This window comes from Brachyhypopomus gauderio, chromosome 17, assembly GCF_052324685.1.
Source record: "Brachyhypopomus gauderio isolate BG-103 chromosome 17, BGAUD_0.2, whole genome shotgun sequence".
NCBI classification, from domain to species: domain Eukaryota; kingdom Metazoa; phylum Chordata; class Actinopteri; order Gymnotiformes; family Hypopomidae; genus Brachyhypopomus; species Brachyhypopomus gauderio.
In genome coordinates this window covers 12359654-12386675 of record NC_135227.1, presented here as the reverse complement: position 1 = coordinate 12386675, position 27022 = coordinate 12359654, and the positions used below count along the sequence as shown (strand labels likewise).

Here is a 27022-nt window from a genome sequence, read left to right as displayed (position 1 = left end):
AAAAGGCTCAAATCCTTGAGCCATCGTGCTTAATGTTACAAATTCACAAAACGCAGTGTTGTGTGACAGAGTAGCTGATCTTGGAAATTATAACATGAAGCTCAGGAAGTCTGGCAGACTTATATAAAAAAAAAATTAAAAAAAACAAACAAAAGTCTCAAGATACGAGTTCACATTTTGCTTACCAGCAGCAATGCTATTCTGCGTAATACTAAGCCACACCCACTAGGAACAAATACACTAGGTTTGAAACTGATCAGTAGGACCTTAACGTGACCCTATTTACTGTTTTAATGTACCTTATTTTGTGACTACCAGCCATTGTTAACACGGCGTACAGTGAATTGACACTAACCGGAAATGGTGAGGATGCTACAGTGGTCATATTTTGTCGTTAACATTTTACAGTTCACATTTTGTTCTTCATTAAAAAAAAAAACAAAAATGCATATTTGGACTTTGTGCTTTGATTGTTACATACTGTGGTGTGTAGTTCATTAGTATAATTATGTATAGCTTACCTTAAAAACCCCGAATTTATAATTTACCCACTACCTTGATGAGGTTAATTTAAAAAAACATAATTTGAGGGAAATTATGACACAGAAGCCCAACTGTTTTGCTCCAGTTTTGAGAAGGGCAGCATGAGTCTATTCCTTACAGATTATTTTTTGATTGTCATATCTGTGTATTGTTTTTGGAAGAATATTCAAAATGTTGTTCTAAACAACCAATTGAAACCTCAAATCTTTCATTGTCTTTTCTTTCATGTTTATTAAATAAATATGGTTAATGTTAGCATCTAGGCCAGTTTTCAGACGCAGAATAAGTCTGTGACTAAAGATTTTCAATAAAGGACCACATTTTTGTTGCCAATAATGAGTACAATGCAAGTTCAGGTATCACAGACATCTTGTTCATTATTGCACAATACAGAATAATGAATTTCTAATTAACTTTAGAGCTCCTGTTGACACAAAATAAATTTTCATACACTACTGTTTTTGAAGCTTGTTTAACAGATTACTTAATGGGGGGCACTCTTGTGCTGCTTGTCATCTGATTGGATTATTTGAGGTGGCACTTTTATTGCAGTAGTGGAATTATTCCAGTGACAGCATGTAACTAAAGCAATACCTGACTAACATTGTCCTCAGAGCAGCTGGGATTTTTATGTATTTTGAGTACTTTATAGAGTACCATTATTTAAGTACATACTGTTGGATGGGTTGGGGGAAAAAATCCAGACATCCGTCATCCCTGCTTAAAACTCTTATTACACGAGGTGCAAATTGAGTGAGAAATTCAGCAAAGTATCTACCTAGTCCTATAGTCAGTCTTTTTGTACTATTGGTTTCAGTCCACAGTTTCCCTCATGTAGCAATAAATTACAAATACATGGATATGATGTTCTAGTTATTAAATTCTCCCAGGCTCTTATGATTAAGACAAAAGTAAAAAAAGAATCAATGTTATTGAAGTGTATGGATTTATGATGGCAAAGTTCAATCAGAACATTTGTTCCATTTGTTTCTCTAGAAAACTTTTTTGTAGTTTAATGCTCAAACATAGTTTTACATTTTTTGGGCACTCCAATTTTCCAGGTGTTCCACAGTACAATCTGTCCGATATTTCAGAGCCTGACTTCAGTAGCCACCTTCTTTCCTTTCCAGAGGGGGCATGTAGTAGCTATTTAATGCTGAGTGGTGCGAGTCTTCTCTGGGCTAAAAAGGAGAAGTTGCAACATATTTAAAAAAAATTAAAAATAGACTGGAAATCTAAAATATGGGAAATGACATCACAAATGAACAATAAGAAGCAAATGTTGTGCACAATATTTACCTTTGTCGAACGAGAATGGCACTTTTTGGAGGTGATGGCTGGCAGGTACCCTCTGTGTGGTACAGCCAGAGCTGGGAAACTGGATACCGGATAGGGGACTTTAGCAGCAGGCACTACCACGTTAAGTTTGGGCAGCTCCACGGGGTAATGTGGGCAGGCACGTCTGCTGAGGGGGTTGATGACATGTTTGAGCTGCTGCTGGAAGAGTGGAACAGATTCTCAATATCTGAGCACATATGAACTGTAACAGACTGGATTACAGCAGATATCAGTATTGATTTTTTTTGTCTTAGTTTTTTTGTTTAGTTTTTTCTTAGGTTAGGTGTAATAAGATAGTAGTTCATGGGTCATTAACAACCTCCGTTCTATGGAGGTTTGACATGAAATGCATTCTGAATTTACCCACCTTACATATTCCAAGTGTTCCAGAAACTTGATTCAGTTGAATGATTATTTGGTTTACCTGTCGTCTCCCCTGGCGGGCAATGCGCCACAGGTGCTCCACCGCGCTTGGTGTGCTGGTCTCTGCCTCCACAGCCCTGTGTAGACCCAATGCTCTTCTCTCTGCCAGACTACAAGCAACAGCCCCACAGTCAATGGGACCATGCAGGTAGATCACGGACGGCCACCATTAATATCACATTAATATAAAAAAATCTTTAGAATGAGAAATGGAAAATGTGAGCTTTTTAATACTGGCCTCAGTGTCTAATTGGAGGGGGTCTTACCCTTTTCTTATTTTTTAGTCTTATATAAAAATTAGTGGTGGGACTGTAACACATGTTACATACAGATTATATGGCATACAGGCATACAGATTATATGGACGCACAATAAGATGAGCATGATGGAGATGACTGAAGAGGCTACGCTGGTGGATGTGAAATTGAAATATAAGAAACTTCCAGATGGAAGTACAAACAAAAATAGTGTTATTTGCACTTTATGTAGGAAGGAGTTCGCTTATCACGGGAGCACTTCCACCCTTCATTACCACCTCAACGCAAAACATGTTGGGGCTAACGCGCAGGTCAGTAGCCTAATGATAACTTAGCTGCTAAATGTATTCCTAGTACGATAGGGTGACCAAACGTCCGTATTTCAAATCCTGTCCCGGGTTTTTTTTTAAGTGAGGAAATGTCCTGGTTTTTAAATTACCTTCATTGGACCATTAAGACTGATTAAACTTAATCAAGACTGGATTAAACTTTCGCGAGTGACCGTAGCACGCGACTCCGCACACCTCGTGCGAGTGGCGGAGGCGTTTACTTGAATAACCTGACGCGTTATTTGCAGTGTTGACCGTAACGATATGTGGTCGTATAAAGAAACACCCCTCAAAAACGGGAAGGAGCATTAACCTGACGTAAAACAGGTTATTGTGAAGAGCGCCACAAATGTGGCTCTGACTGGGGATCACTGGACCTCTGTTAGCAACAAGAATTATCTTGGTGTGACAGCTCATATTATAGATGATTAATGGAAGATCCAGTCATTTGCTTTGAGCATGCAGAAGACCACTTTAGGAACTATGGAGATGCCTGTGGCAGAGGACTATGGCTGTGGCAGAGGCCTGGGAAATTAAAGAAAAAGTCTACCATCTAAAATGGTATTAAAAAACATCTTCTGATTTACTTTAGGTTTTTTTATTCTTCTATTATTTATTTATTCTATAATATCCTGAGCAAAACTCCCAATTTAAACATTTTTGGTCAGAATTTCCAGTGTTCTGAAAACGGTTTGCTCTGTTTTCTGCACTCGTATATTGGTCTGTGTAGTAGACTGGTGGAAAAATAAACAAGATGTTGAAGTTTATGCTTATATCATTGATTCATTCAAACTTAAATTAATATTTCTTTTAAATACTGAAATGTGATTAAAGTGTGATTAATTTCGATTAATTAATTACAAAGCTTCTGATTAATTCAATAAATTTTTTTAATCGCATCCCACCCCTAATAAGAATGTGTTTAAGTTACCCTATCTTAGCGTAAGGATTAGGGGCTGTGCATCACAGTAACAATTATTTTTCTAAACTTGGTGTTCTAACTTTAGTTTGTTAATTAAATACAGCCTGGTGCTTTTCAAACATTTTCTGAAATCAAACATGTTTATTTGAATTGGTAATATTAAATGATATGGTTGAAAGTGATAATAGCAACAGTAATATCAAGGTAAGGTGACTTCTCTGAAGCCATTTACCACATCTCTTCCAGTTGTTTATCATGCGACTTCAACTTTGCACCTGTTGTTAAGTAAATGCAGAGTTTAAATGCTCAGTTCTGTCTGTGGCCTTAGCCATTTCATTGGCTACCAACATGTAGTTAGAGGAAGTCAAATTACAGCTAGCCGCATGGTCCTCTATGTGGTCCTCTACCTTCAATGGCATAATCAAGTAAAAACGCTGCCTTTAGTTTCCCCCTAGCCAACCAGGAGTAATAAACAACATTGTAACATTCATCCATTTGATCTGCTTGTATTAATTCTATGGTCATGCTCTTTTTGCATCATGTAATGTGCTGTGCATGTGTGTGTGTGAGAGCCTGCAGGGTGCTGCTTACCGCAGCTCTCTGAAGCAAGGGTGCTGTAGAGCAGCGCGAGCGCTAATGCGCTCGTCTGGATCGTAGGCTAGCATGTGGCAGAGCAGAGACAGACATGGCGCGGAGCACTGGGGGATCAGCTGGGAGAGCCCGCTGCCTTTCCGAGGCAGAAAATTGAAATGCATTGCACGGGACCTTGGTTACAAAAGACACAGGTACCAGTTTTAGGTAAAACTGGTATTAAATGTGTTTTTTTTCTGTATTAAATACTTTAAATATAAATATTTGTAATATTTTTCCTGATAAATAAGGAAAATGAAAACGGCAATTAATGTAATACATAAAATATATAAAATATTTATATTTGTATGCATGCGCATACAATATATATTAGATTATTATATATATATATATTTTTTTTTTTCCCTCATGGCAAGAAATGAAGTTGAGCTGAATAGGGGAGGTGATGCCAGTGCTAACTCACTGTTTGAACTTCTGGAGGACTGTACTATCTGGTGTTCCTAAAACATCATGAATCTTGGACACTTGATCCACCTCGTTACTCCCTGGAAACAAGGGACTCAAGCTAGAAGACAACGAGATAAACAGCAACCAATTAGTAAAAAAGACAAAACTGCATCCTAGACGTTATAAATGATGACATATCATGTGATATAGCACAGAGACCTCAGGATTTCAAAGAACACGCAGCCTGCACTCCACATGTCCATCTTGAGTGAGTAGTAGCCGTCCGTGAGTAGACATTCTGGGGCACGGTACCACCGGGTAGAGATGTATTCTGTGTGAGGGGGCTTGGAATACACACTCCTGCAGGAGCCAAAGTCTGCCAACTTCAGAACATCATGCTAGAGGGAAAATTGGTCATAGGTAAGATAATAACTGTCAGTTTAAAAAATTGGGGCTATTTTTAGTCCAATCATGTGTCTTGCACTCTGAGGTTGTACTTACTTTGACCAAAATATTCTCTGGTTTCACATCTCTGTGGAAAATTCCATTGCTAAAAAAAGGAGAAAACAGTTTCATATAGATTCTTAAAAACAGAATAGGCACATTAATCCCCTCCTCCTATTACATAGATATTCATGATATTTACAGACTTGAAGAAGCAAATCTGATTTGGCCATCTAAATACAGTTATTATATTTCTATAAGTTTTAATAGAGCCGATTAAAAGTTTGGACAGTGTTTGACACTTCTGGCATTAGGCACACATGAAAAAATTACAATATAATAGAATGTACCTGTGCATGTGATCCAGAGCTCTGCAAAGCTGGTGCATGAGGTGTTTCACTTTGTTTTCAGTTAAGGGATACTGTCTACCTACAGTTGCATAAGGTTAAAGCAATATACATTTAGTGAATCTCAGAAACATAAAAGCAACACTGAAATCAATACTATGTACACAGAATGTTATTACATTTACTTTTTAAGTTCATATATATATATATATATATATATATATATATATATATATATATATATATATATATATATATATATATGAAATTGTGGTAGACTAGAGCCTAAGGCGAACATGACTCCGGACAGTGGAAGAAAAAACCTTAATTAGACAAACCACATCTACAGTCACATATATTTTTACAGTACCTCTAATCAATTCATATATGTTCATCTCCATTAGTTCACATATCAATGATAGGGTCCTTCTATCCCGGTCACTGCAAAAACATATTGGCCTGAGATGAGATCTTTGAACAATAGCTGGATGACAAAAGCACAATATTCATTCCTAATTGACTTTAGAAATTGTGGTATACTTACAATATTAGTTCATGAAGGCGCAGTATGTTAGGGTGTGGACTCAGTCTTTTCATTGCTTGGACCTCACGGAGGTTGTGTGCCTGCTCCAGGCTGAGAGGTGGATTACATGGACCACAGGTAATTACAGGTAATAATAGCCTCAATTAGGATTATGAACTGTGAAGTTGTTAAAATTATGTTCCAAAACAGCAAACACTGCTGTTTTGTATTGAGAAAGATGAATACTGAGAATAGGCCAAGAAGTCTTTAACAATTTAAATAATAACAAATAAAAAATTGAATGTTGTGGGATGAACAATAGCGCAGTGTATATTTTAATATGTAAATAAAATGAATATACTTAGAATTAAATATTTATAATTGATATTACGTTCGTATTATTCCATCTGACAGTCATCCACATCTAATTCCTGCACCTCACTAACACAAGTGGGTCTTTTCTTAAAGGGATGCAAGGGGATAAATCTCCAAGCGTCTTCAACAAGTGACCATGCTTAGGTCATTACCAAGACATACCACAAGTTATAACCTAAATGTGCAGGATTCAAATTAATGTACCTTATTTCTTTGGTTTATCTTGTGCTAGAACGTAAGTGACATAAACGATAATAAAGCGTAGTGGTGGTATGCCGTGGCGGCATACCTGCTAATGCTCTGTTTCATCGTTTTACAGGCATAGTATTTCCCATCCTTGAGGTTTTGCACTCTCACCACTTCAGAAAATGTTCCTTCTCCGATTTTCTTTATTATTTTGTAATCTACAACAAACAGAAACAAATATACAACTTAACACCGCAGGTAAATGAACATAACTCCGCTCCCCACGGAGCCCCGCTCCCCCTGGCCGGCTCCCCACGCCGCTAATAAAGGAGTAGCGGAGCTCCGGCTCGTCCTCCACCGCTCGACCAACGTTCAACACTTTCACATTTGTTTTCCCACTCGACCGTTTTATAACGACAGCCGACAACTTACTATCCATTCTTCCGCACCGAGACGGGTTGCAAGAAGGTGACCCATTTAAAAAAGTAGATTTTCTAAACGTACACATCGCGACGGTTACATTTCCCCCCCTGTGTCGCTATCAGCTACTGGTAAAATATTCGAGGTTTGATGGTGATTAACACAAGTTCTCTGTAGCGGTGTTGCGCTCGTCCCCGACCATCGCCATGTTAGCTAGGTGGCTACAGTCACCCTGGTAACCGGGCACGCCTAACCTCTGACCCGGGGCGGGAGCGCGACGGGACACAACAAAGCGCCGCTGCTCTACCATCATCTTGCGCGTGCATGCACCGTTCTCTCAGTTCCTTTCTTTTTTTTTGGTAAGATGTTTCGTCTGGATGCTGCGAGCTATCAGGCCGCAGTGTTTCGTCTCGTCGGGATCATCTTTACTGACATCGTAATATATCGGGCCAGGAGTTTAGACGGGACATGCGCAGGGTTAAAAAGGAACTCACCTTTCTTAGTCAGATGATTAGTGAGCGTGAGCTCGGGTTCCCATCGTTTCTTGCCGTTGTCCATGGGGTGTATTGGAAACGTATTTAAATGTTTTTTTTTCATATAGCTAACCTATTTTATGCCAATGGCATGGACATTTTTTTGCCCATTAAGCAATTTAGAAAATGTTATTTCTCAGTTCCAACTCTTGCTCATAATAGACGGCGTTTGACTGTCGATATTATTTTAATGTCATATCTAACCTTGTGGTTTGGACAACAAACAACATATTTCCTCTTTTCACTATTCTTTCGATCTGTCTTGAAAGTCACAGTCAAGATTCTAACAACATTACTGGAACTTAACCGCAAATATCAACAAATAGTAAATAAATATCTATGCCTCCCTAGAAACTGGATGTAATACCTCGATTTTAGCATGGCTCGCACAACCTTTATCTGTGCTGCATGAATGACCACCTCCTCCAGATATCTCAAACACACTTCGAGTTTTTTGACCACCTGGACCAAGAAAGCAAACAGGCACCCGTAGGATATGAGACGCATGCGCACTTTGAGTTGACGCATGGGAGCTGCACAGCTTAGGGGTGTCAGACTCCTTATCCTATCAAGTTCTATGAAAAGTTGAATTGCTCGTACTTGAGGACACGATGAAAAGTAGATTTAACACAGTGGATATCAGGGCCGTAATCGCCGAACTCACTGCCAAGTAAGGATTAAGTTATGCTGTTGAACAAGTTAGCTAGCTAGCTATCTAGCTACCTTGCTAGTTACACGAAAAGTTAACTTGGACATTTGGACGCTGCTTGATTGCTAGCTAAGCTAGCCACGTTAGCCGCTGTCAACACATTTTACCTTGGTTGTTCTTGAATTTATCTTAGTGGCAGCTCATGTTAATCAAGAACATGCGTATCATTTATCAGTGTCCATGTATCAGTACCATCAGTACCACGTATCAGTGTTATTCCGTGAAAAATACCTCTGATGTTTTGCAGTTATGTCGGTATGCGAGTGAACAATGTCTATGACATCGACAACAAGACATATCTTATCCGACTCCAAAAGTAAGTGACCAGAGTGATCCTTGAGGTTCATGAAATCACAAGTTGTCTTTGTTCCAAGGTTGATTAAACATTTAGTGAAACACGTAATGAAGATTACATTGCATCTTGTATCTGGCTTCTAGAAGAAAATGAGGAGGTTGTACTTACCCATAGGTGGTACCCATTGTAGTCTTTGGGGCTGGCAACACAGCTGAAACAAGGGAATAGAAGAACAACATGTGGGATCTCAAAAGGACTGGAAAGCACCGCCTTGGGCAACTACAGTTCTGTGTTATGTTTCGTCTTAACATATTTCTTTTAAACTTACTATTCCAGGCCTGACAGCAAAGCGGTGTTGTTAATTGAGTCTGGCATACGGATTCACTCAACAGAGTTTGAATGGCCTAAAAATGTTATGCCATCTGGTTTTGCCATGAAAGTAAGCATGCTTATGCTCTACTGAATGCATTATTTGTGAATTAATAATACATAAATGGAATTTCTTTCATTTGCTTCAAAGTGCTGTGTTGGTGGTGGTGTTTTAAACTTTGTAAATAGTGTCGAAAGCATCTGAAATCCCGGAGGCTGGTACAGGTCAAACAGTTGGGTGTAGACAGGATTGTGGACCTACAGTTTGGATCAGAAGAGGCTGCATACCACCTTGTAGTTGAGTTGTATGACCGGGTAGGAAATATTAATATATAAGATGTTGCAGTCAAGAATGTGAAGTAAAAAAAAAAAGTACTACCAAAGCCATCTTAACTTGCATGCTTTGTGCTTCCAGGGCAACATAATTTTGACTGACCATGAGTATACCATTCTGAACCTGCTACGTTTTCGCACAGCTGAGGCAGAGGATGTGAAAATTGCAGTGAAGGAAAGGTACCCTTTAGAGAATGCCAGGCCTCCTGAACCCCTCATCAGCCTAGAGAGGTAAAGGGTTATTCCAAATCAATCCACTTACAGCTAATCTGGGCACAATTTCATTAGAAGGAACAAAATGACATTATTGAGTTATTTTTGTACTAGTATTACAGTATTTTATATTATTTTCAAAATATTTTTTATAACTTTTCTTGAATAGTGCTAAGGGATTGCAGTTTTAGGACTCTCTGTAATATAAAAGGATCAGTATTAAATTAAAATCCTAGAATAACACCTCAGAGGATATTTAAACTGAAATATATATTCAATCATGTTACATGATTTGTTTTTGCCTGAATCAAAGCTGCAGTGGAAGTTATGATGTAGGAGGGAAACAAACAAACAAACAAACAAAATGGAGCATATGCAAGTTAGATGAAGGAAGCAAGCATGGAGCAGTTAAAATATTTACTGTAGTGATACTTGTAGTCAAAAAGATCAGTTTTTGGTATTATCATATAATTCTTAAATTATACCAAAACATATGCTAATACACTATGAAGTAATTTCTTCAGGATCACCTGCTCTACTACTACTTACCCAATGGTCACTTTAGAGACATCTGTCTATTAGCACATTGGACCCCGTTTGGCCTTTAGAACCACAGCAGTTCCTCATAGCATAAATTCCACTTGGTGTTGAAATTATTTTGCTGGAGTATTGTCCCATGTAAACTGAGAAGCTTCTCACAATTGCTGCAAATTAGATGGAGGTTCTGAGATGCTCTGAACAGCCCATTCTACTTCATCCCAAAGATGCTCTGTAGGATTCCGATCTGGGAACTGTGAGGGCCAGGAAAGCAAGGAAAACTCACTGGAATGTTTCTGGAACCAAATCATCACTGTTTGACCCCTGTGGCATGGTGAATTGACCTGCTGAATGTGTACTTCTGGTGTTAACGGGTGATCTTGATTGACCACAATGCTTAGGTAAATCCTCCTGTCCAAACGTCCATCCACAGGAACCAGAGGACCCTGGCTACACCAAGAAAGCATTACCCACACCATTACTCCACCTCCAGCAGCAGGAACTCTTGATCCCTGACAGGAAAAGCTAATTGATTCATGCTGTTTGTACCAAATTCTGATTCTCCCATCAGCATGATGCAATAGAAATCTGGATTCACTGGACCAGGCAATATTTTTCTACTGCTCAGTGCTTAAAATTTTGAGCTGTTTTGCTAATTGAAGTATTACCTTCCTGTATTTCGGAAACAGTAAAAGCGTTTGAGGAACTCGTTTGAGACACGTTACTTGGAGCACCAGTCCTTCACCAGCAATTTCTTTGAATGAGCACAGCCTGTTGTCAAAGTCATTCTTGACAATCTCCTCTGACTTCCTTTGTCCACACGTTATATCCATAGGATCCCCTTTCATTGGATGTTCTTTCTTGATCACATCACTCTTGTAATACTCTCAGCAACATTGCATGCAAAAAAAAAAAAAAAAAGGTTAGCAGTTTTAGAAATACTGGTCCTGGTCAGTCTAGCACCAATGCCTCGTTGGAAGTCACTAAGATCACTGGATTCACACTGAAACTAATCCACACCTGATTTTATGCTGCACTCTGGGGTCATGTATCTAATTTCCATACAAGGAAGCTCCAGTCATGAAAAAGAAGGTGTCTCTAAAGTGGCCATTCAAATCAAAATTGGGTTTATTGACCAAGTATGCCGACACTCAAGGAATTTGGTTCTCAGCAATACTGACAAAATTTACTGTTGTCAAAATTTGTGATTCACTGACTTGGTATGATCGACTCGATATCAGCATATATGTTCAGTGTTTTTACCACAAGGGCCTTTACTTTCATCTGCATTGACAAAGATAAAAGAATTTCAGAACGTATCCAAAGTATTTAAAATGTTACACACATTGTTTTCATGTAATTTGGATTTACAGGCATGCACTCTGTATTCTGTGTCCAAATACATCATAAAAGTAACATTTCCAACACTGCTTAAAATTGGGATGTATTATGCATGTTACATGGTGATGTAACATTATCAAGGTATTAATTCATTAAATTTTTATGGTAGGCTCACAGAGATCCTATCCAAAGCCCAGCCTGGAGAACAAGTGAAAAGAATTCTGAATCCTCACCTCCGTAAGTGTTTGTAACGCTTGGGTGTGGGAAGCAGACACCAAGACGATTACGGTGAACGATGAACATTTATTAACAAAGACACGAGTAAGCTCGGTGCGGAGCGCAAGCAGCACAGTCACACTCACACTGACACCTGGCTTTAGACAAAGACGAGCACTAGACACCGCGCGAACGCACAATAAATAGGTGAGTTACACAGACCCACGTGACCTCGAGACAAGGCACAGGTGTAACAAACGAACACGCTCACAAACAACCCACACCCACGGAAGTACATACATGGACATAACGACACGCAGACGACGTAACGGCACGCCCACAGGGAAGGGTCCGGAGCTGTCACCGTGACAGAACCCTCCGCCAGGGGCTCGCTACTCCCGGAGCGTCCCGCGCAGCTGGAATGCCCCGAACCAACACAAACGGGCAGGTCCGGAACCGCCGGGATCACGAGCCTCCGAGAGCAGTCGCCCCCAACGGCGGGAACCGCCGCGACCAGCTCTAGTACACCCTCCCTGGGAAGACAGGGGAGAAAACATTAAACAATGGCACGTTCACAAACACGCACACTGGAACATGAAACACAAGAGGCACAAATGGGAAAAGGAAATTAGGGAGATACAAGGGGATAGACAAAAACATAGGAACACAGACACTCATTCCCGGAGCCAGGCTTCCCGCCTGAGGCAACGCCGGTAGCGGCGCGAAGGCTCCGGGGGCTGGAGACGCTGCAGGTGGCGGTACTCCTCCCGCCTGTTCCGCCCGCTCACCGCCAGGTGCCGCACGGCTGTCAGACGCGCTGGGTGAAGCGCGACTGGTCGACTGCTTGGAGGCAGTCCCTCTGGCGGACGCGCGAGGCGTAGTGCGACTGTCCGACCGCTTGGGGACCCTCCTTTGGTCGGACGCGCGGGGTGCAGCGCGACTGGTCGACCGCCTGGGGGCAGCACACCTGGCGGACGCGCGAGGTGCAGCGCGATTTGTAGCCCGCTTGGAGGCAGCGCGACCGGCGGGTCTCACGGCGACCTTCCTCCTGGGTCCGTGACTCCCTCCTCCGGGAGAGCCGGAGGGGCTTGCTGCCCGATAGGCCTGCCGGCGCTCCCTCTCCGGGAACCCCCCCCCGTAGGAAGCCCCTCCGTTGCCAGGCCAGCCCCCTCTGGCACCGGTATCGGGGGTGGTGTCCATCTCCGGCTCCTCCTCCTCGGCCACGCTCCAGTCCATGGACCGAGCGGGGGTCTCGCATCTGGAGTGGTCCATGGGCTCCTCCCCGCAGGAATCCCCACTCACGGACGCGAGCGAACTGGCAGGTCCGCTCCCTCCTCCTTTGTATACCGTCAGGAGCGAACTCACCGACCGAAGACTCTCCCCCTCACTCTCCTCGCTCTGCTCGTCGGTTCCCAACGGGGCTGGGTGCAGCGCCGAAGGGGGACTGAAGTCCTCCCTCTCCTCGCCGTAGTCCGACGGTGGAGGACTGACGTCTTCCTCCCCGTAGTAGACCGTGCTTTTTGAGCACACTGACGGGGAATACTCCTCCTCCTCGTAGTCTGTCCCCTCCGCCTCGCCTTCAGACGGTGGGAGACTGCCCCCCTCCCCCCCGTAATACACAGTGCTCCTCGAGCAAACTGAGGGGGGATACTCTTCCTCCTCCGAGCCGTCTTCCTCGGACTCGTCCTCGGGAGGATTGGCACGTACCATCCCCGCCTGGACGACCAGCGGGTCCTCCATGCCCTCTCTGGTTTTTGCCCTGGGTGGCGGCTCTAGGGACGCGGTCGGGTGCTGGTCCTCCCATATACGCACCGCGGACTGACGGAGCTGTTCGGCCATCTCTGCGTCTTCCGTACTCCGAGCGGCGCAGAGTATGTAAGCGCAGATGGGGCTCTGCATCATCTCCTGCTCGGAGACAGGGGCTTCGGGATGTCGGACTGTAGAAGAGCCGTGGTGACGTCGGCTCCTTCTCCTACCTTTAGGCGCCCTGGTGGCGTATCCAGGCATTCCTTCTTTTATATGGCTCGTCTTTCTGTAACGCTTGGGTGTGGGAAGCAGACACCAAGACGATTACGGTGAACGATGAACATTTATTAACAAAGACACGAGTAAGCTCGGTGCGGAGCGCAAGCAGCACAGTCACACTCACACTGACACCTGGCTTTAGACAAAGACGAGCACTAGACACCGCGCGAACGCACAATAAATAGGTGAGTTACACAGACCCACGTGACCTCGAGACAAGGCACAGGTGTAACAAACGAACACGCTCACAAACAACCCACACCCACGGAAGTACATACATGGACATAACGACACGCAGACGACGTAACGGCACGCCCACAGGGAAGGGTCCGGAGCTGTCACCGTGACAGTGTTATTGTGATGCGGTATGTAGTACATTATCCATGTAGTCATTGTCGCATCTTGGTAATATTAGGACATTGATGATCAGTCAGTAAAATTGTGTCCTTGCAGGGAAAAAGGATTGTATCCTTTTAAGGCAAAAGACAATATACACAAAATACAAATAGGTAGTCAGAGGGTCAACCAGTCAGTCCAGTGGACCCATGTCTCCCCAGTGCCAACTCCTCCATAGAGTCCAAAGTTTAAAACGCCCAATTCTGTAAGGTTAAGTTTCTGAGTTTGTATGAAGAGATGGTCTGTAGAGTTCCTCAAGAGATTAATCGTTTGTCAAAGGTATCCCTCTTATGTTTTGCATCTCTGTAAATAAAGATGTTAGCCACTGAAAAGCATTTGCTTTGTTAAAATGTTCTGGTGATTGACTGAGGTACTGAATATACTGAAGCTGTGTCCTCACTACTGTGGAAGAGCTATAGTTGGCAGTTGATGCATGTAAAGGATATTACATTCTCAATGACTGCATAATAAAATGTACAAAGTATATTGCTTTACATTCCAAATGAATTTGGATCATTAAAAAACACTGCCTATGTTGGCACTAATTACCATGTCAGGGTTTTCCCTGAAGTAATTTATCACATATTGTAGCTATTTGTAATGATGGACTAGAACTGCATGAATATGTTTCAGTGTATACAGATTAAATGTCCTTAACCATCTCTTTAGTCTTTGAGACATTTAATTTCAGCCCTTCAGTGTCACACTACTTAATAAATCATCAACAAATTAATAATCAGTAAATTAAACTAAAAGAGATTAAATGAAGCCGTATATGGACCCTTAATTTGTGATTTAATTTGAAATCTTATTATTTATAAGCAGTTTCTTTGGCCCCATGATTTAAAGTAATTAATTACCCATTTAAGTTGCAGATGGTCTTATTTGCAAATCGCAGAGCAATTTATTATCAAAACAGTGACTGCCTCATGTTAAAACTTGAAGAGAAATGAGCTAAAAAATACTTAAGAGCATTCCCAGAAGTTTATGTATAGGCTAGTGTTAAAAAAAAAAAAAACAGTTTAGCATCATCTACTCTTTTGGCTGATATGCAAATTGCACTGGGTCTAATTTGTTAGCAATGCAATTAAAAAAGAGCTTTAACAGTTCTCTCAAAGTCTTTCATTATCAGTGATGTTAATACAGTGGGATGTTGTGTGTGTGTTGAGCTGCCCAATTTAGGAGTAGGCAACTCTCAGGCTTATTTGGCTTTACCTGTAGCATGAGAATATTTAAATAATTGAAAACATTAAGCTAAGTGACACTGTATTTTATTATGTAACCACATATGTGTTTGGTTCACATGACTTGGGGATCTGTATCCTTTTGAGAACATTTGTGCCCCAGACAGGGTCAATAATAAAATAACTGCAAGGTGCCATGTGAGGGGTTATTGTCACATGTCTGACCATACCCTGTAATTAAGATCTATAAAAACTAACTCACAGCTGCCATGTTTTTGATCCTTTGCCAAGGGTGATGTTTAAATGTATACTCAACATTAACTTTGTTTTTATACATAATAAACTTTGTTTGCTGTCTGTTTTACCTTTCTGTTTATTTCCTTTCAAACTCAGTTCAGTTCTCTTGACAACAGGCATATTAGTGGTCAAAGGCCTAATCAAGTTGTGTTCAGAATATTTCATATAAAGTAATCAAATTGTTTCCCAATCTGTATCCCTGTAGCATATGGAGGTACTCTCATAGAACACTGCCTTATAGAAGTTGGCCTTACTGGTTTCTTGAAAATGGATGATCAGTTTAACATCATACAAGGTTTGTGTTTTATTACTGTGGTAGTAAATAGAAATATGCAGCACTGAAAGCAGTTATTTATGCAGCATCATGTTATTGGCATCCTTATTTAATTCTAAATAATTTATCTTAAGAGCACCTTTAAATTTGTCACATCCCGCAGCTGGCCCAAAACTTTTGGAGGCTTTGCAGATGGCGGAGAACTATATGGAGAAAGCAGCGAGTTTTAACGGCAAGGTTGGTAAGAGCTATGAAATTGTTAGTATGAAATTGGAATTTTGTTAATGCTCCTTTATGGTTATTTTATGATTCTCTTAACATTTTCCTCAATAAAAGGGTTACATCATTCAGAAAACAGAAAAGAAGCCAAGTATGACTCCAGACATGCCACATGATGAGCTGCTTACGTATGTTAATTAATTCACGTTATTACAGTTCAAATTATGTACCTATATCTCTTCATAATTAATCTTTTTTTACTTGATAGGTATGAAGAATTTCACCCATTTCTTTTTGCCCAGCATTCAAAAAGTCCATATGTTGAGTTTGACTCTTTTGATAAGGTTTGCCATCATTTTTCTATCACTACTTTTGCACCCTTTGGATGGACGGATGGTTTTCCCATCCATTTCAAAACTCCTTTTTTCCTCCTTCTCAACTTCCTTTCCCTCGTTTTTCTCCTCATCCTTCTCCTTTCAGGCTGTTGATGAATTTTTTTCTAAGATGGAGAGTCAGAAGATTGACATGAAAGCTCTGCAGCAGGAGAAACAAGCCCTGAAGAAGTTGGAGAATGTCAAGAAGGATCATGAGCAACGATTGGAGGCCCTGCACCAAGCACAAGTAAATCATTGTTTCAGCACAACAGATTGCATATTTGCGGTTGACTTGTTCATGCACACAGCCCGGTGGTTTTTTTTATGTTTCATTCATTCTTTGTACTATTCCTAATTCTCTGATGAATTCAGAAAGTCTTTTTTGAGATTGCAATCTTTTATCAGAATGAGATCTTGCCTTACAGGAGCTGGACCGTTTGAAGGGGGAGTTGGTGGAGATGAATCTTCCTATTGTGGACAGAGCTCTACAGGTAGTACAAAGTGCTCTTGCAAATCAGGTAGACTGGGCAGAGATAGGTCTCATCGTCAAGGAAGCTCAGGATGCCGGAGATCCAGTGGCTTGTGCCATCAAAGAGCTGAAACTGCAGACAAATCACATCACAATGCTCCTGAAGTGAGTTCCTTATAGTTTTTTTAAAGGGCCAAATTTCCCATGAACACAATCTTAACAACCAAGAGTAAAACCTGAATTAAAACCTGTACGTCACAGGAACCCATATGTTGGCCCTGAGGAAGGAGAGGCAGAGGAAGCAACTACAGAGATTACAAAGGATGTTGAGAACCAAAAAGGAAAGAAGAGTAAGAATAAAGAGAGAGGACAGAAGACAAAGGTCCAAAAAAACAAACCCGTTCTGGTGGATGTGGACCTCAGTTTATCTGCTTATGCCAATGCAAAGAAGTGAGTCCACAGATGTGATGCCATAACATCTGAACTGCCCTCTAGAGAATTAGGTAGACCTGTGTCATATTTGTAAAGTATTATTTAACTGAACTTGAAATATTTCTGTGGGTGTAATATGAGTTATGTTTACATTACGGTGACCCAGCAAGTCAAAGTTTTTAGGTTATTTCATGTTGGATCACTAGGGCTCATTTTCATCTGCCATTGATTTTGAAAACATTGCCATGGGAATAGGTTATTTCTGTGTTTAGACATGTACCTGTATTATTGTGTCTTCTATTAATTGCATATTTACCTCAGAATTACAACAGATTTATGTATTATATATAGTAGTATTTTGCTCATAAGAGTGCTGAAACTCATCACATCTGTGTTTCACTAACATCATTTCACTACTTCTGAATTGATTTACAGACCTACTTTTCAAACAAAACATTACAAAGTTAATATGGATTATGTGAAGAGACTTTTTTTGTATGAACCTTAGGTTCCTAGTTGTATATGATATGATATTGTCTGACTTGACTGATGTTAAGAGAGCAAAGGATCATTGGTTGGCCCTTTGTATTCTAATTATGAATGTAATGTTTTTTTTTTCCCCAGATATTATGACCATAAGCGAAGTGCTGCCAGAAAAGAACAGAAAACAGTTGAAGCGTCTCAAAAGGTGAAAAGAGAACAATTCCAAGTGTAGCACCTCCGAATGGAATACAGGATTGGTTAAAAAAGCTGAATTTGTTGTCCTGTGTTTGACTGAAGGCATTCAAGTCGGCTGAGAAAAAGACCAAACAGACTCTTAAAGAGGTCCAGACAGTAACAACAATTCAGAAAGCAAGAAAAGTGTACTGGTGAGGCATCGTAGCACAATATCTTATGTATTTATTTATTTATCAAATACAGCTCCATATATATATATGTTTTTAGATCAGTCCTGAAGAACTGATAAATGTCTGCTTCTGATGCTAGGTTTGAGAAGTTCCTTTGGTTCATCAGCTCAGAAAACTACCTCATTATTGCTGGCCGAGACCAGCAGCAGAATGAGCTGATTGTCAAGCGGTACTTGCGATCAGGTACAGAAGAATATTTGCATGTTAATTGTGCCTATACTTTTTTCCCCACTGCGTGGACATTCTCATTACCATTACAAAATGATGTCCCAATAAAAACGTCTCTTCTCAGGAGACATCTATGTCCATGCTGACCTCCACGGTGCGACAAGCTGTATCATCAAGAACCCCTCTGGTATATTGGTCAATTTCTTAAAGTTGTTTTATCTTCTAGTTATTAGATAAGAAGCCTCAACTTAGTGTTACTTTCTGAATTCACGATTAATTCAGAAAACAAAATTAAAGTAAACTAGACTAAACACTAGACATGCTATCATAATTGGCAGTGTATCTTTGGTAATTAGTCATCTCTCTTTAGTTAAAAACATAACTTCTGCATGGTAAATCAAAGTTCTTTTTTTTCTTTCTTTACATAGACTAACAGTCAAATATTTGCACCCACCAGCTTCAATGTATGTTTTTACAACAAGGGCATTTTAATCTAATGGATTATGTTTGTCTCTAAGACAAATATATTTGGGAAAGGCATTTTATCAATTCATTTTGAAAACACAATTTTAGATGCACCCTTAGCAAATAGTTTTCTATCAGCACTTCAGTTCCTCACCCTGCAAGTGCTCTACACATGTGAGGATGTCTTCAAGAATGATGGAAAAGAGTCACAGGGTCTGATTCATGAAGCTAAGTAAGAGAACACCAAGAGTGTGCAAAGCTGTCATCACAGTATAGGACAGTTGCTCTGAAGAATCTAAAATCTAATCAATATTTGTTCATCACATAATAATAACGTGTTATTTCATTGATTTGATACCTGCCCTGTTTTTTATGTGTGTTAAAACCTTTCACAGGTACAATACAACATATGTATTGTTTTTGAATGTAAATATGTGGTTTCTCCTTTGGTGATACAGGTGAGGCCATCCCTCCACGTACCCTCACAGAGGCCGGGACAATGGCTGTGTGCTACAGTGCTGCGTGGGATGCCAAGGTGATCACCAGTGCTTGGTGGGTGCATCATAACCAGGTACATGCTTTAAAATTCCATACAAATCTAAATCCTTGTACTGGGACTTGAGGCGTTGATGATGCTCACGTGTGGTTTGACATGTGACATGCCAGGTGTCCAAGACCGCTCCCACAGGAGAGTATTTAACAACAGGAAGCTTCATGATTAGAGGTACAAATTTGCATCAGTTTGAGTATTGATCTAGGATTAGATTCCTGTCACATGTGTGCTGTTCACTTCCTGTCAGAAATCTCTAAATAATGGCTTCAGCAATAGGTGTGGTTTTTTCTTTTGTTTTTAAGTTTATTTGTTTTTAATTTGCATTAGATGTTTTAGGCGGTAGGGGAGTGCTTTTAAAGATTTTGTTCATGGTTGTCTGCCCTAAGTTGTGGTTAAAGTGCAATCATGGTGTTTATTAGGTTTCTTTCCTGTCCTGTTATTATAGTATTTATGCATGTTTTACTGTTTTCCTCCAGGAAAGAAGAACTACTTACCCCCATCCTATCTCATTCTGGGGTTTGCCTTTCTCTTCAAGGTAATTGTGCATTCCCTGTTGATCCTGTAATGGTGTTTCCACAAAATAACAAATGTACTTGTACTTGAATTCAGATACTGCATATTCAGATACTACACTTGGATTTATACACATGCGTATCTAGTACCTCTTTTTAAAAACTTTGGATTAATATGCAAGATAAAATGTTCATAGCAGAACACAAATACTTGTTTAGAGACATTATGCTATTCAGACTTTTGTCCCACAATAAGTCATAATAACAATAATAAACCCCTTACACACATTCTACGGATGTGCCCTAGTCTACCAAAAATGTAAGTAATAGTTGTAAACATTACTTATTTATCAGTTGCTGCATTTTGTAAGCTGCTTCCACACTACTGAATGATCCCCTCACGACAAACAGATGAGCCTCAGAACCCTGCAGTTGATTGGCAGTACTCCAGTATGGCATGCCTGTAGGCCTGTGTTGAAAAAATCGATTTTCCGATTCAGTATCGATTCGCATATGACGATCTGATAATCGATTCGTACGTCCAAAGATCGATTTTTTAGTGAACTTTTACCCCCGCCTCGTCACTGAATTCACGCAGGCGTGCTCGGTCTAACTAACTGTAAAACAACATGGCGTCGGACAGTGCCGGTAACGACGATAGTCAAATCGGCAATCTAAAAACAGAAGGACAGTTTATCCAGTGTCAGTGACTATTTACAGTTATTTGTTCATCACCATTTACACCAGTCTTCCAGCCATCAGTAACTACCAACTACCAGTAACTATTTGTTGATTAATATCGATATAATACTAGTTTTAACATGTTGCTTCTGTACATAGTCAGGAAACAGCTCAAATACATTTTTAATAACACTAAACCCCGATTTGGATCGAATCCGATCAAATCGATTAAATCGGATTAAATCGAAATAAATCGATTCTTAATCATCGGAATCGGATCGATTCTTGGAATTTGAATCGATACCCAGCCCTACATGCCTGTATCTACTGATGTGATGTTCTATTATTATATGCTCAGGTGAGCACTGTTATGGAGATTAATTTGGTCCAGTCTGATCTTCGCCAAACCCGGCGATGTGACACCAGCTTTCTATTGAGCTTCTTCCTGTGCCACAGAAGAGCAGCCTTGGTGCAGGTTGAGGGATTTTGTGCTTTGTTAGATGGATGAGTGATGCACAGGCAAGCTCTCTACCTGCAGGGTCATCATTGTTCATCACATGTGTAACAGTGGTTTATCCTGGTAACTGTGTAAACCCATTCAGCATTGGGAAAACCTGATCTGCCTTCTCTGCTGTGAAAAAGGGCCTTTTGTTGGACATGTATTTCATGTACTTTCTGACTAAACATACAGTTTCATTGTTCATTTCATTTAAATACATTTGGGAATATGAAATTAGCAAAAAGTAATGGTGGATCTTAGCAAGACCTGTTTTCCAAACCATGGTTGAATAAACACTTTATGGAAACCTTAACAAAATGTTCTTAGAAATGGCGGGAACCGCTTCCCTGCAGGTCATCGGATCATCAGGTGTATTGTCCTTCAGTTTATTCAGATTGAAAGACAAACACACGTGCGCACACAAGAAGTGACTCCTAGCAGACCTGTGTGGTGAATAGGGTTTTATGATATCCCTCTGGACTTTTGGATTTCGGCCATCTGGTATTGTGGTTTCTATTTTGACTGTAGGTGGACGAGCAGTGTGTGTTCAGACATCGAGGGGAAAGGAAGGTTAAAACTCTGGAGGAAGACATGGAGGATGTAACTTCAAGTACTGCAGAGCTTTTAGAGGAGGGAGAGGAGCTTTTAGGTATTTATATACACATACACACACACCCACACACTCCTCCAAAATAACGTTTCACAAAATAACTTAAGGTTACCACATTTTTATTGTATTGTATTGTAATGTAATATTTGATATTTGAACTTTATTCTTGACATACTTTAGGATACATAGATTTTTAGCACTTCGTAATAAAACTCATCGATTTGTTTTCTAACTCATTTTATAACTGTGTTCTAGCATATTTTTTGTCTGTTTGAAACAACTGAAATGAGAGTGTGTTACTGATTATAGTTTAGTTTCTTTCGTATCCAATTTACAATACATTCCCTTCAGGAGAAGACAGCGCAAACGAGGCCGAGGCAGAAGACGTGGATGAGGACTCCAGAAGGCAGAAAGAAAGAGAGGAAGATGAGCTGAAAGACGAGGCAGAAGAGGAGGAGCCGACAGGAGTGTGGGAGGCACCGGCCAAGGTGCTTGAGGTAGAAACACAACAGCAGGATGAGGATGAGGAGGATGAGGAAGCGGATGAAGGAGAGAGAGGTGCTGACAAAGAGATGAAGAGTGACGACGACAGCACAGAAATCAGTTTTCCGGATACAACCATCTCCCTCACTCACCTTCAGTCTAACAGGTGAACACTGTCATATACCAGCTTTCACGGCCCTGTTTTTGTGATTATAGCACATTTACAGAAGTAGGATCAGACATAGATTTAAGGAATAAAGAGTTGGGGCCATCACAGGTCTTTATTTTTGTGATTGCAGTTGTAAGTAAGTGGGATTAATAGTTTGAATTAATGCACCATCACTAGGTTTGTTTAGGTGTGCTGCTACATTATTGGGGGGGGGGGGGGGTGGTTCTGTTCTCTCATGTGCGAATGAAGAACCTATACTGGTTAAAGGATAAATTCTCTCTGTGATGGCAATCTGGTATTTAATTAGCTGTGACATCCTGTTGATTCTGTTACTTTACATGATCGATGCATAGTGACACATTGAACAAATAGCCATTAGTCTGAATTCTAATAAGCATCCAGGAAACTTGGTTTAGAGTGAATGATTTTTCATCAGTAATTATTTTTGAGTCTTAATGAACTGAATATCTGTGTGCAATAAATTTTTGCACTTTTTTTGCAGAGGAATCACAAATGCTGGTTTTAAGCAAGACGTTTTGAAACAGGTACCTTACAAAGTAGAGCTATATACAAAGTGAAGTTATATAGATGACCAAAATCCTCTAATGCTCTCATGACCCAGAGACCCCCAGAAACCCTGCTGACATAAATGTGATCTTCTATAGTTTATTTTTTAATTTTGCCTGAATTAACATGGAGTTTCTTTTTGGCTCCCACAAAATTAACATATTACACCTTAGTTTAATTACAGGATTAAATATTTAATAGGATATTTCCATGTGTCCTTCCTCTAGGATACCACAGAGCCACAAGGCAGAAAGTACATGAGTGCCAAGCAGAGAAGGTAAAGCTCTAGCAAACTGCAAAGACTGCATCCTGGCACCTGCTGGGTTAAATCCAAATAATATTAGTGTGTCTTGTTGTGAAGGGATATGAAGAAGAAGCAAAAACAGGGAGACAGTGAGCATCATGAAGAACCAGAGACAAAGAGAGAGGAGGACCAGGGTTCCTGTGAAGCCAGCCAGAGCTCGAAGAGTGGGGGGGCCTCTCAGCAGCTTCTGAAGAGGGGACAAAAGGTTTCCTTGCATGATATTACATCCAGGTGTTGGGTCCATGCAAATGAATCCCAGTGAACATAAAATCACATATTAGGTCATGCTAACAGAACACAAGAAATATCTTCTCTAGCCTAATTTTAGGGCCTGCATGTTAAATATCAGTTTGACAAAAGAAACATATAATATGTTCCTGTTGTGCCTGTGCTTCTGTCTTCAGAACAAACAGAAGAAAATCAAAGACAAGTACAAAGACCAGGACGAGGAAGACCGAGAACTGATGATGAAGCTGCTTGGCGTGAGTATTACTTGCTGTGCTTATCTTGAATATTTGAAACAGGTTTGCCTCCACATTTGCCTTACAAAAAAAACAAAACAATCTTCAATAGTCTGCAGGCACCAGCAAGGAAGAGAAAAGTAAGAAGGGGAAGAAAGGCAAAGGAAGAGAGGAGCCAGTGAAGCGAGTGCCCCAGAAAGCTGCCCATAAGCCCAGAGTGGCGGTGAGCGAGGTGAAGATGGTTCAGGAGCCGGTGGACCAGGGTGGCCCTGCAGGGGAGGACACTGCTGAACAAGATGACAAGGTAGGCAGGGCTATGCCATTAAAAATAGCTTCTTGAGATTTATTGCAGCACAAAGAATAGCATTTGTCATCTAACAACAGCTGGCCACATGAGACAATTTTATGAATTTAGTATTAATCTTTATCATATTGTCTGTGGCTCGGTTAAAGGATCCTTGTGATGTTTCATTTCTGCAATAACCCTGTTGGATAATTCGTGGCTTTTCTCTGTTACAGGAAACCGATGACTTGGAGCAGGAGAATGCTGGAGCAGATGTAAGCATCCTAAATCTCATCTTTCCCAGACAATATCTAGGCATATGTCATGTACTCTTTTCTCACAGTAGGTATGTCAGGACAAAAGTCTACAATACTAACATAAAGTTAAGGATATTTGGCTTTCGGGTGAAATTTATGGAAAAGGTTAAAAGTTCATACTACGGTGATATTATATCATGAAATATAGCAATTACTGGCATGGCATTTAAGTAGAAGCATGCAATGATGATTTTCCTAATTTCAAACAATTTATTGAAAGAAAATCCAACAGTGGTGGGTATACCCCAACAAAGATGACATTGTCTCAATAACTTGACATGTTCCCTTGTGCATCAATTACAGCTTGATAACACATGCTGTTTACAAGTCAACTTATAGTCTGCTTAGGCATGGCATCCCACACTTCTTGAAGGGCAGTCCTCAGCTTAATTGAGGTTTTGGGGTATTGAACCAATTCTAATTGTTAACCTCCTTGTTAGAGAACAGCAGGTTGTGCAAAATGTACTGAAAAATCGAATGGTTGGACGTGTGCATTCAAACATTTGGAGGTCACATTGTTGGAGTACTTTTACGTTCATCCAGAAATTTCACCCAAAAGCCAAAAATCCATAACGTTTTGTGAGTATTGTGTGTTAAGCAACACAAAAAATAAAGTATTTAGTTTAAAAGGTGGTATAGATTGTGTTTGCATGCCATTTACCATGCCATTTTACTTGAGTAATGAATATTGAAGATTGAGAAATGGAAAGCAATTTTTCGCAACTGAATCTGGAAGCATTTCAGTCTTCATTTTTACAGAATCCCCAGTAACCTTAATCAAGCCATTAAAATATTGAATAGTTAATAACTGAATAGTTATAGTAATATATACTGAATATAGTAATAGCTGAATATACAGTCGAGCAACCAACTCTACACATTTACAGAGTTATTTATGTAGAGTTTGCATAATTTGTCAAAGGACAGCCCTGCACCAGTGATTTCTCTAAATGTAATCAGAAGCATGTCTCAACATACTGGAGATGCTGGTGCTTATGCAGGTGTTTAAATAACATCATCTTTCTGTTTAAAGTGCATTTGCATGTGTGCCATTTGTGTTTGACTGCTTCATTTGTTAGGAGGGGGGAAATCTTCTTGACTCTTTGACTGGTCAGCCTCACCTGGATGATATGCTGCTGTTTGCAGTCCCTGTGTGTGCCCCCTACACAGCTCTCTCAAATTACAAGTACATATCTATGTTCTCTAGACACTCACAGACTGGTTTCTTCACAGACCTGTTCATATTGTAACTGAAGACAGAACCATATGCCAGAAGTTTGTGTTTCCAAAAATACTGTTCAGAATAAGACTTTATTAATATACAGATTGTCCTTTTATATGATATAAAGTGCTTTCCTTGTTGCCTCAGACACAAAGTAAAACTTACTCCTGGAACACAGAAAAAAGGAAAAGGTAAAGCTCGTAGTCACTCTGCATGTCCTTAAATTGTTATGGAAAATTATTTTGCTCTGACTGATGAACCTTTGAACCTCCCAGCTGCCCGTACTGCTGTGTTCAGCTTCATGCGTGCCAAAGAAACTAGTGCCAGAGAGAAAGACCTCTTCCGCAGCGTGAAGGTATTTGCATCCTCTATGTATGTCCGTTCTCGTTAATGTAATCTAATAAATTAAAATCTGACCCGTCTGTCACAATGCTAACAATCCTTTGTTTATGTTTGCTGGTAGGACACAGACCTATCACGAAACATGCCTGGTAAAGTGAAAGTCTCTGCTCCAAACCTTCTGGCAGCAAAGAAGAAATAAACTTTTGGAGGTCTTTACAGTATGCATCTGACCAGGGAGACAATTTGAATATTTGGCATCCTATAAATAGTTACAATCGGGGGTGGGGGAATGGAATCAAGAATTTGATCAGGACCATTTTACCAACTTACCCAGGGTACTTTTTCTCAGTTAGAGTATTACAGTCTTAAGAGCCATCTTAAGAGGGAAGTCTCGGATTAAAAAAGAAAATGTAAAACCAACAAATATTTTATTTGTCTTTCAGCTACATAATTGTCTGTGCTATTCATATCAAATAAATGTGAACAGTGTTGTGCATAGCATCTTAAATGAAAAATCTGTTTTGAAACAATTTCTGATGAGAAAATGTTCAGATTTCATCAGGTGCTGATCTAAAATTTCAAACCCCTTGTGTATATTTACATTCAAAACAGAAATATTAATAATAAAGAAAAATATTTTCTTTATATTAATAAAGAAAATAATTGTTTTACATTCAAATTAAACATTTCATCCTAAAAACTGAGAAAAATACTAAATCATAATATTTACCTGATAAACAAAATTCCTGCAAAACAGCACAGCATTAATGGTTCCCCATTTAAGTCTACCCCTTCTTTACAAATAATCCAGGTTCCACAATTCAGATTGGATCACATTTATGTTATTAAAGCAATATATATATATATATATATATATATGCTCAAATTCACAAAAAACACATGAAAATAGACAGCTGAAATACATTATATACAGGTCATAGAACATTCAGGATTTAATTCACGGTCTGTGTACAGTATAATGCCTATTGCCTATGGCTGGTCCAATGTTGGCATCTCTGCAGTAGTATACAAAAATTTGCATGCTTAGTCCTCCCAAGATATCTTCCTAAATTCCACCTAGGGAGTTCTTTACATTTGTAAAGCTGCTTTGTGACAA

At 40.1% G+C, this 27022-nt stretch overlaps 2 protein-coding genes across 12 annotated transcripts; one reads left to right on the top strand and one right to left on the bottom strand.

The window, feature by feature from the left end:
• Positions 1–189: 189 nt before the first annotated feature.
• mok (MOK protein kinase) lies at positions 190–8869 on the bottom strand. Of its 7 annotated transcripts, none has more exons than XM_076978165.1 (12): positions 8851–8869; positions 6829–6943; positions 6186–6275; positions 6012–6082; positions 5645–5723; positions 5352–5400; positions 5070–5248; positions 4867–4968; positions 4404–4577; positions 2306–2414; positions 1843–2040; positions 190–1724 (listed from the first exon to the last, which is right to left on the bottom strand). In XM_076978165.1, the coding sequence occupies exons 1-12, from the start codon at positions 8852–8854 to the stop codon at positions 1647–1649; spliced, it is 1248 nt and encodes a 415-aa protein (XP_076834280.1). In that variant the 5' UTR covers positions 8855–8869; the 3' UTR covers positions 190–1646. The 7 variants fall into 7 exon arrangements, with proteins under 7 accessions (XP_076834280.1, XP_076834276.1, XP_076834275.1 ...); XM_076978161.1 differs by lacking the exon at positions 8851–8869 and adding an exon at positions 7640–8205 and having other exon boundaries at positions 1843–2037; XM_076978160.1 differs by lacking the exon at positions 8851–8869 and adding an exon at positions 7640–8202.
• On the top strand, positions 8166–27022 carry nemf (nuclear export mediator factor). Of its 5 annotated transcripts, XM_076978153.1 has the most exons (32): positions 8166–8348; positions 8635–8703; positions 9019–9121; positions 9241–9366; positions 9467–9615; positions 11645–11712; positions 15799–15888; positions 16031–16104; positions 16204–16274; positions 16355–16430; positions 16567–16707; positions 16886–17094; positions 17191–17379; positions 17986–18049; positions 18142–18230; positions 18349–18452; positions 18562–18624; positions 19361–19473; positions 19569–19626; positions 19932–19990; positions 21676–21796; positions 22109–22406; positions 22912–22954; positions 23204–23253; positions 23338–23485; positions 23685–23762; positions 23854–24045; positions 24261–24299; positions 25421–25527; positions 25711–25754; positions 25839–25918; positions 26027–27022. In XM_076978153.1, the coding sequence occupies exons 1-32, from the start codon at positions 8290–8292 to the stop codon at positions 26102–26104; spliced, it is 3252 nt and encodes a 1083-aa protein (XP_076834268.1). In that variant the 5' UTR covers positions 8166–8289; the 3' UTR covers positions 26105–27022. The 5 variants fall into 5 exon arrangements, with proteins under 5 accessions (XP_076834268.1, XP_076834269.1, XP_076834270.1 ...); XM_076978154.1 differs by lacking the exons at positions 9019–9121; positions 9241–9366; positions 9467–9615; positions 11645–11712 and having other exon boundaries at positions 8188–8348; XM_076978155.1 differs by lacking the exons at positions 8166–8348; positions 8635–8703; positions 9019–9121; positions 9241–9366; positions 11645–11712.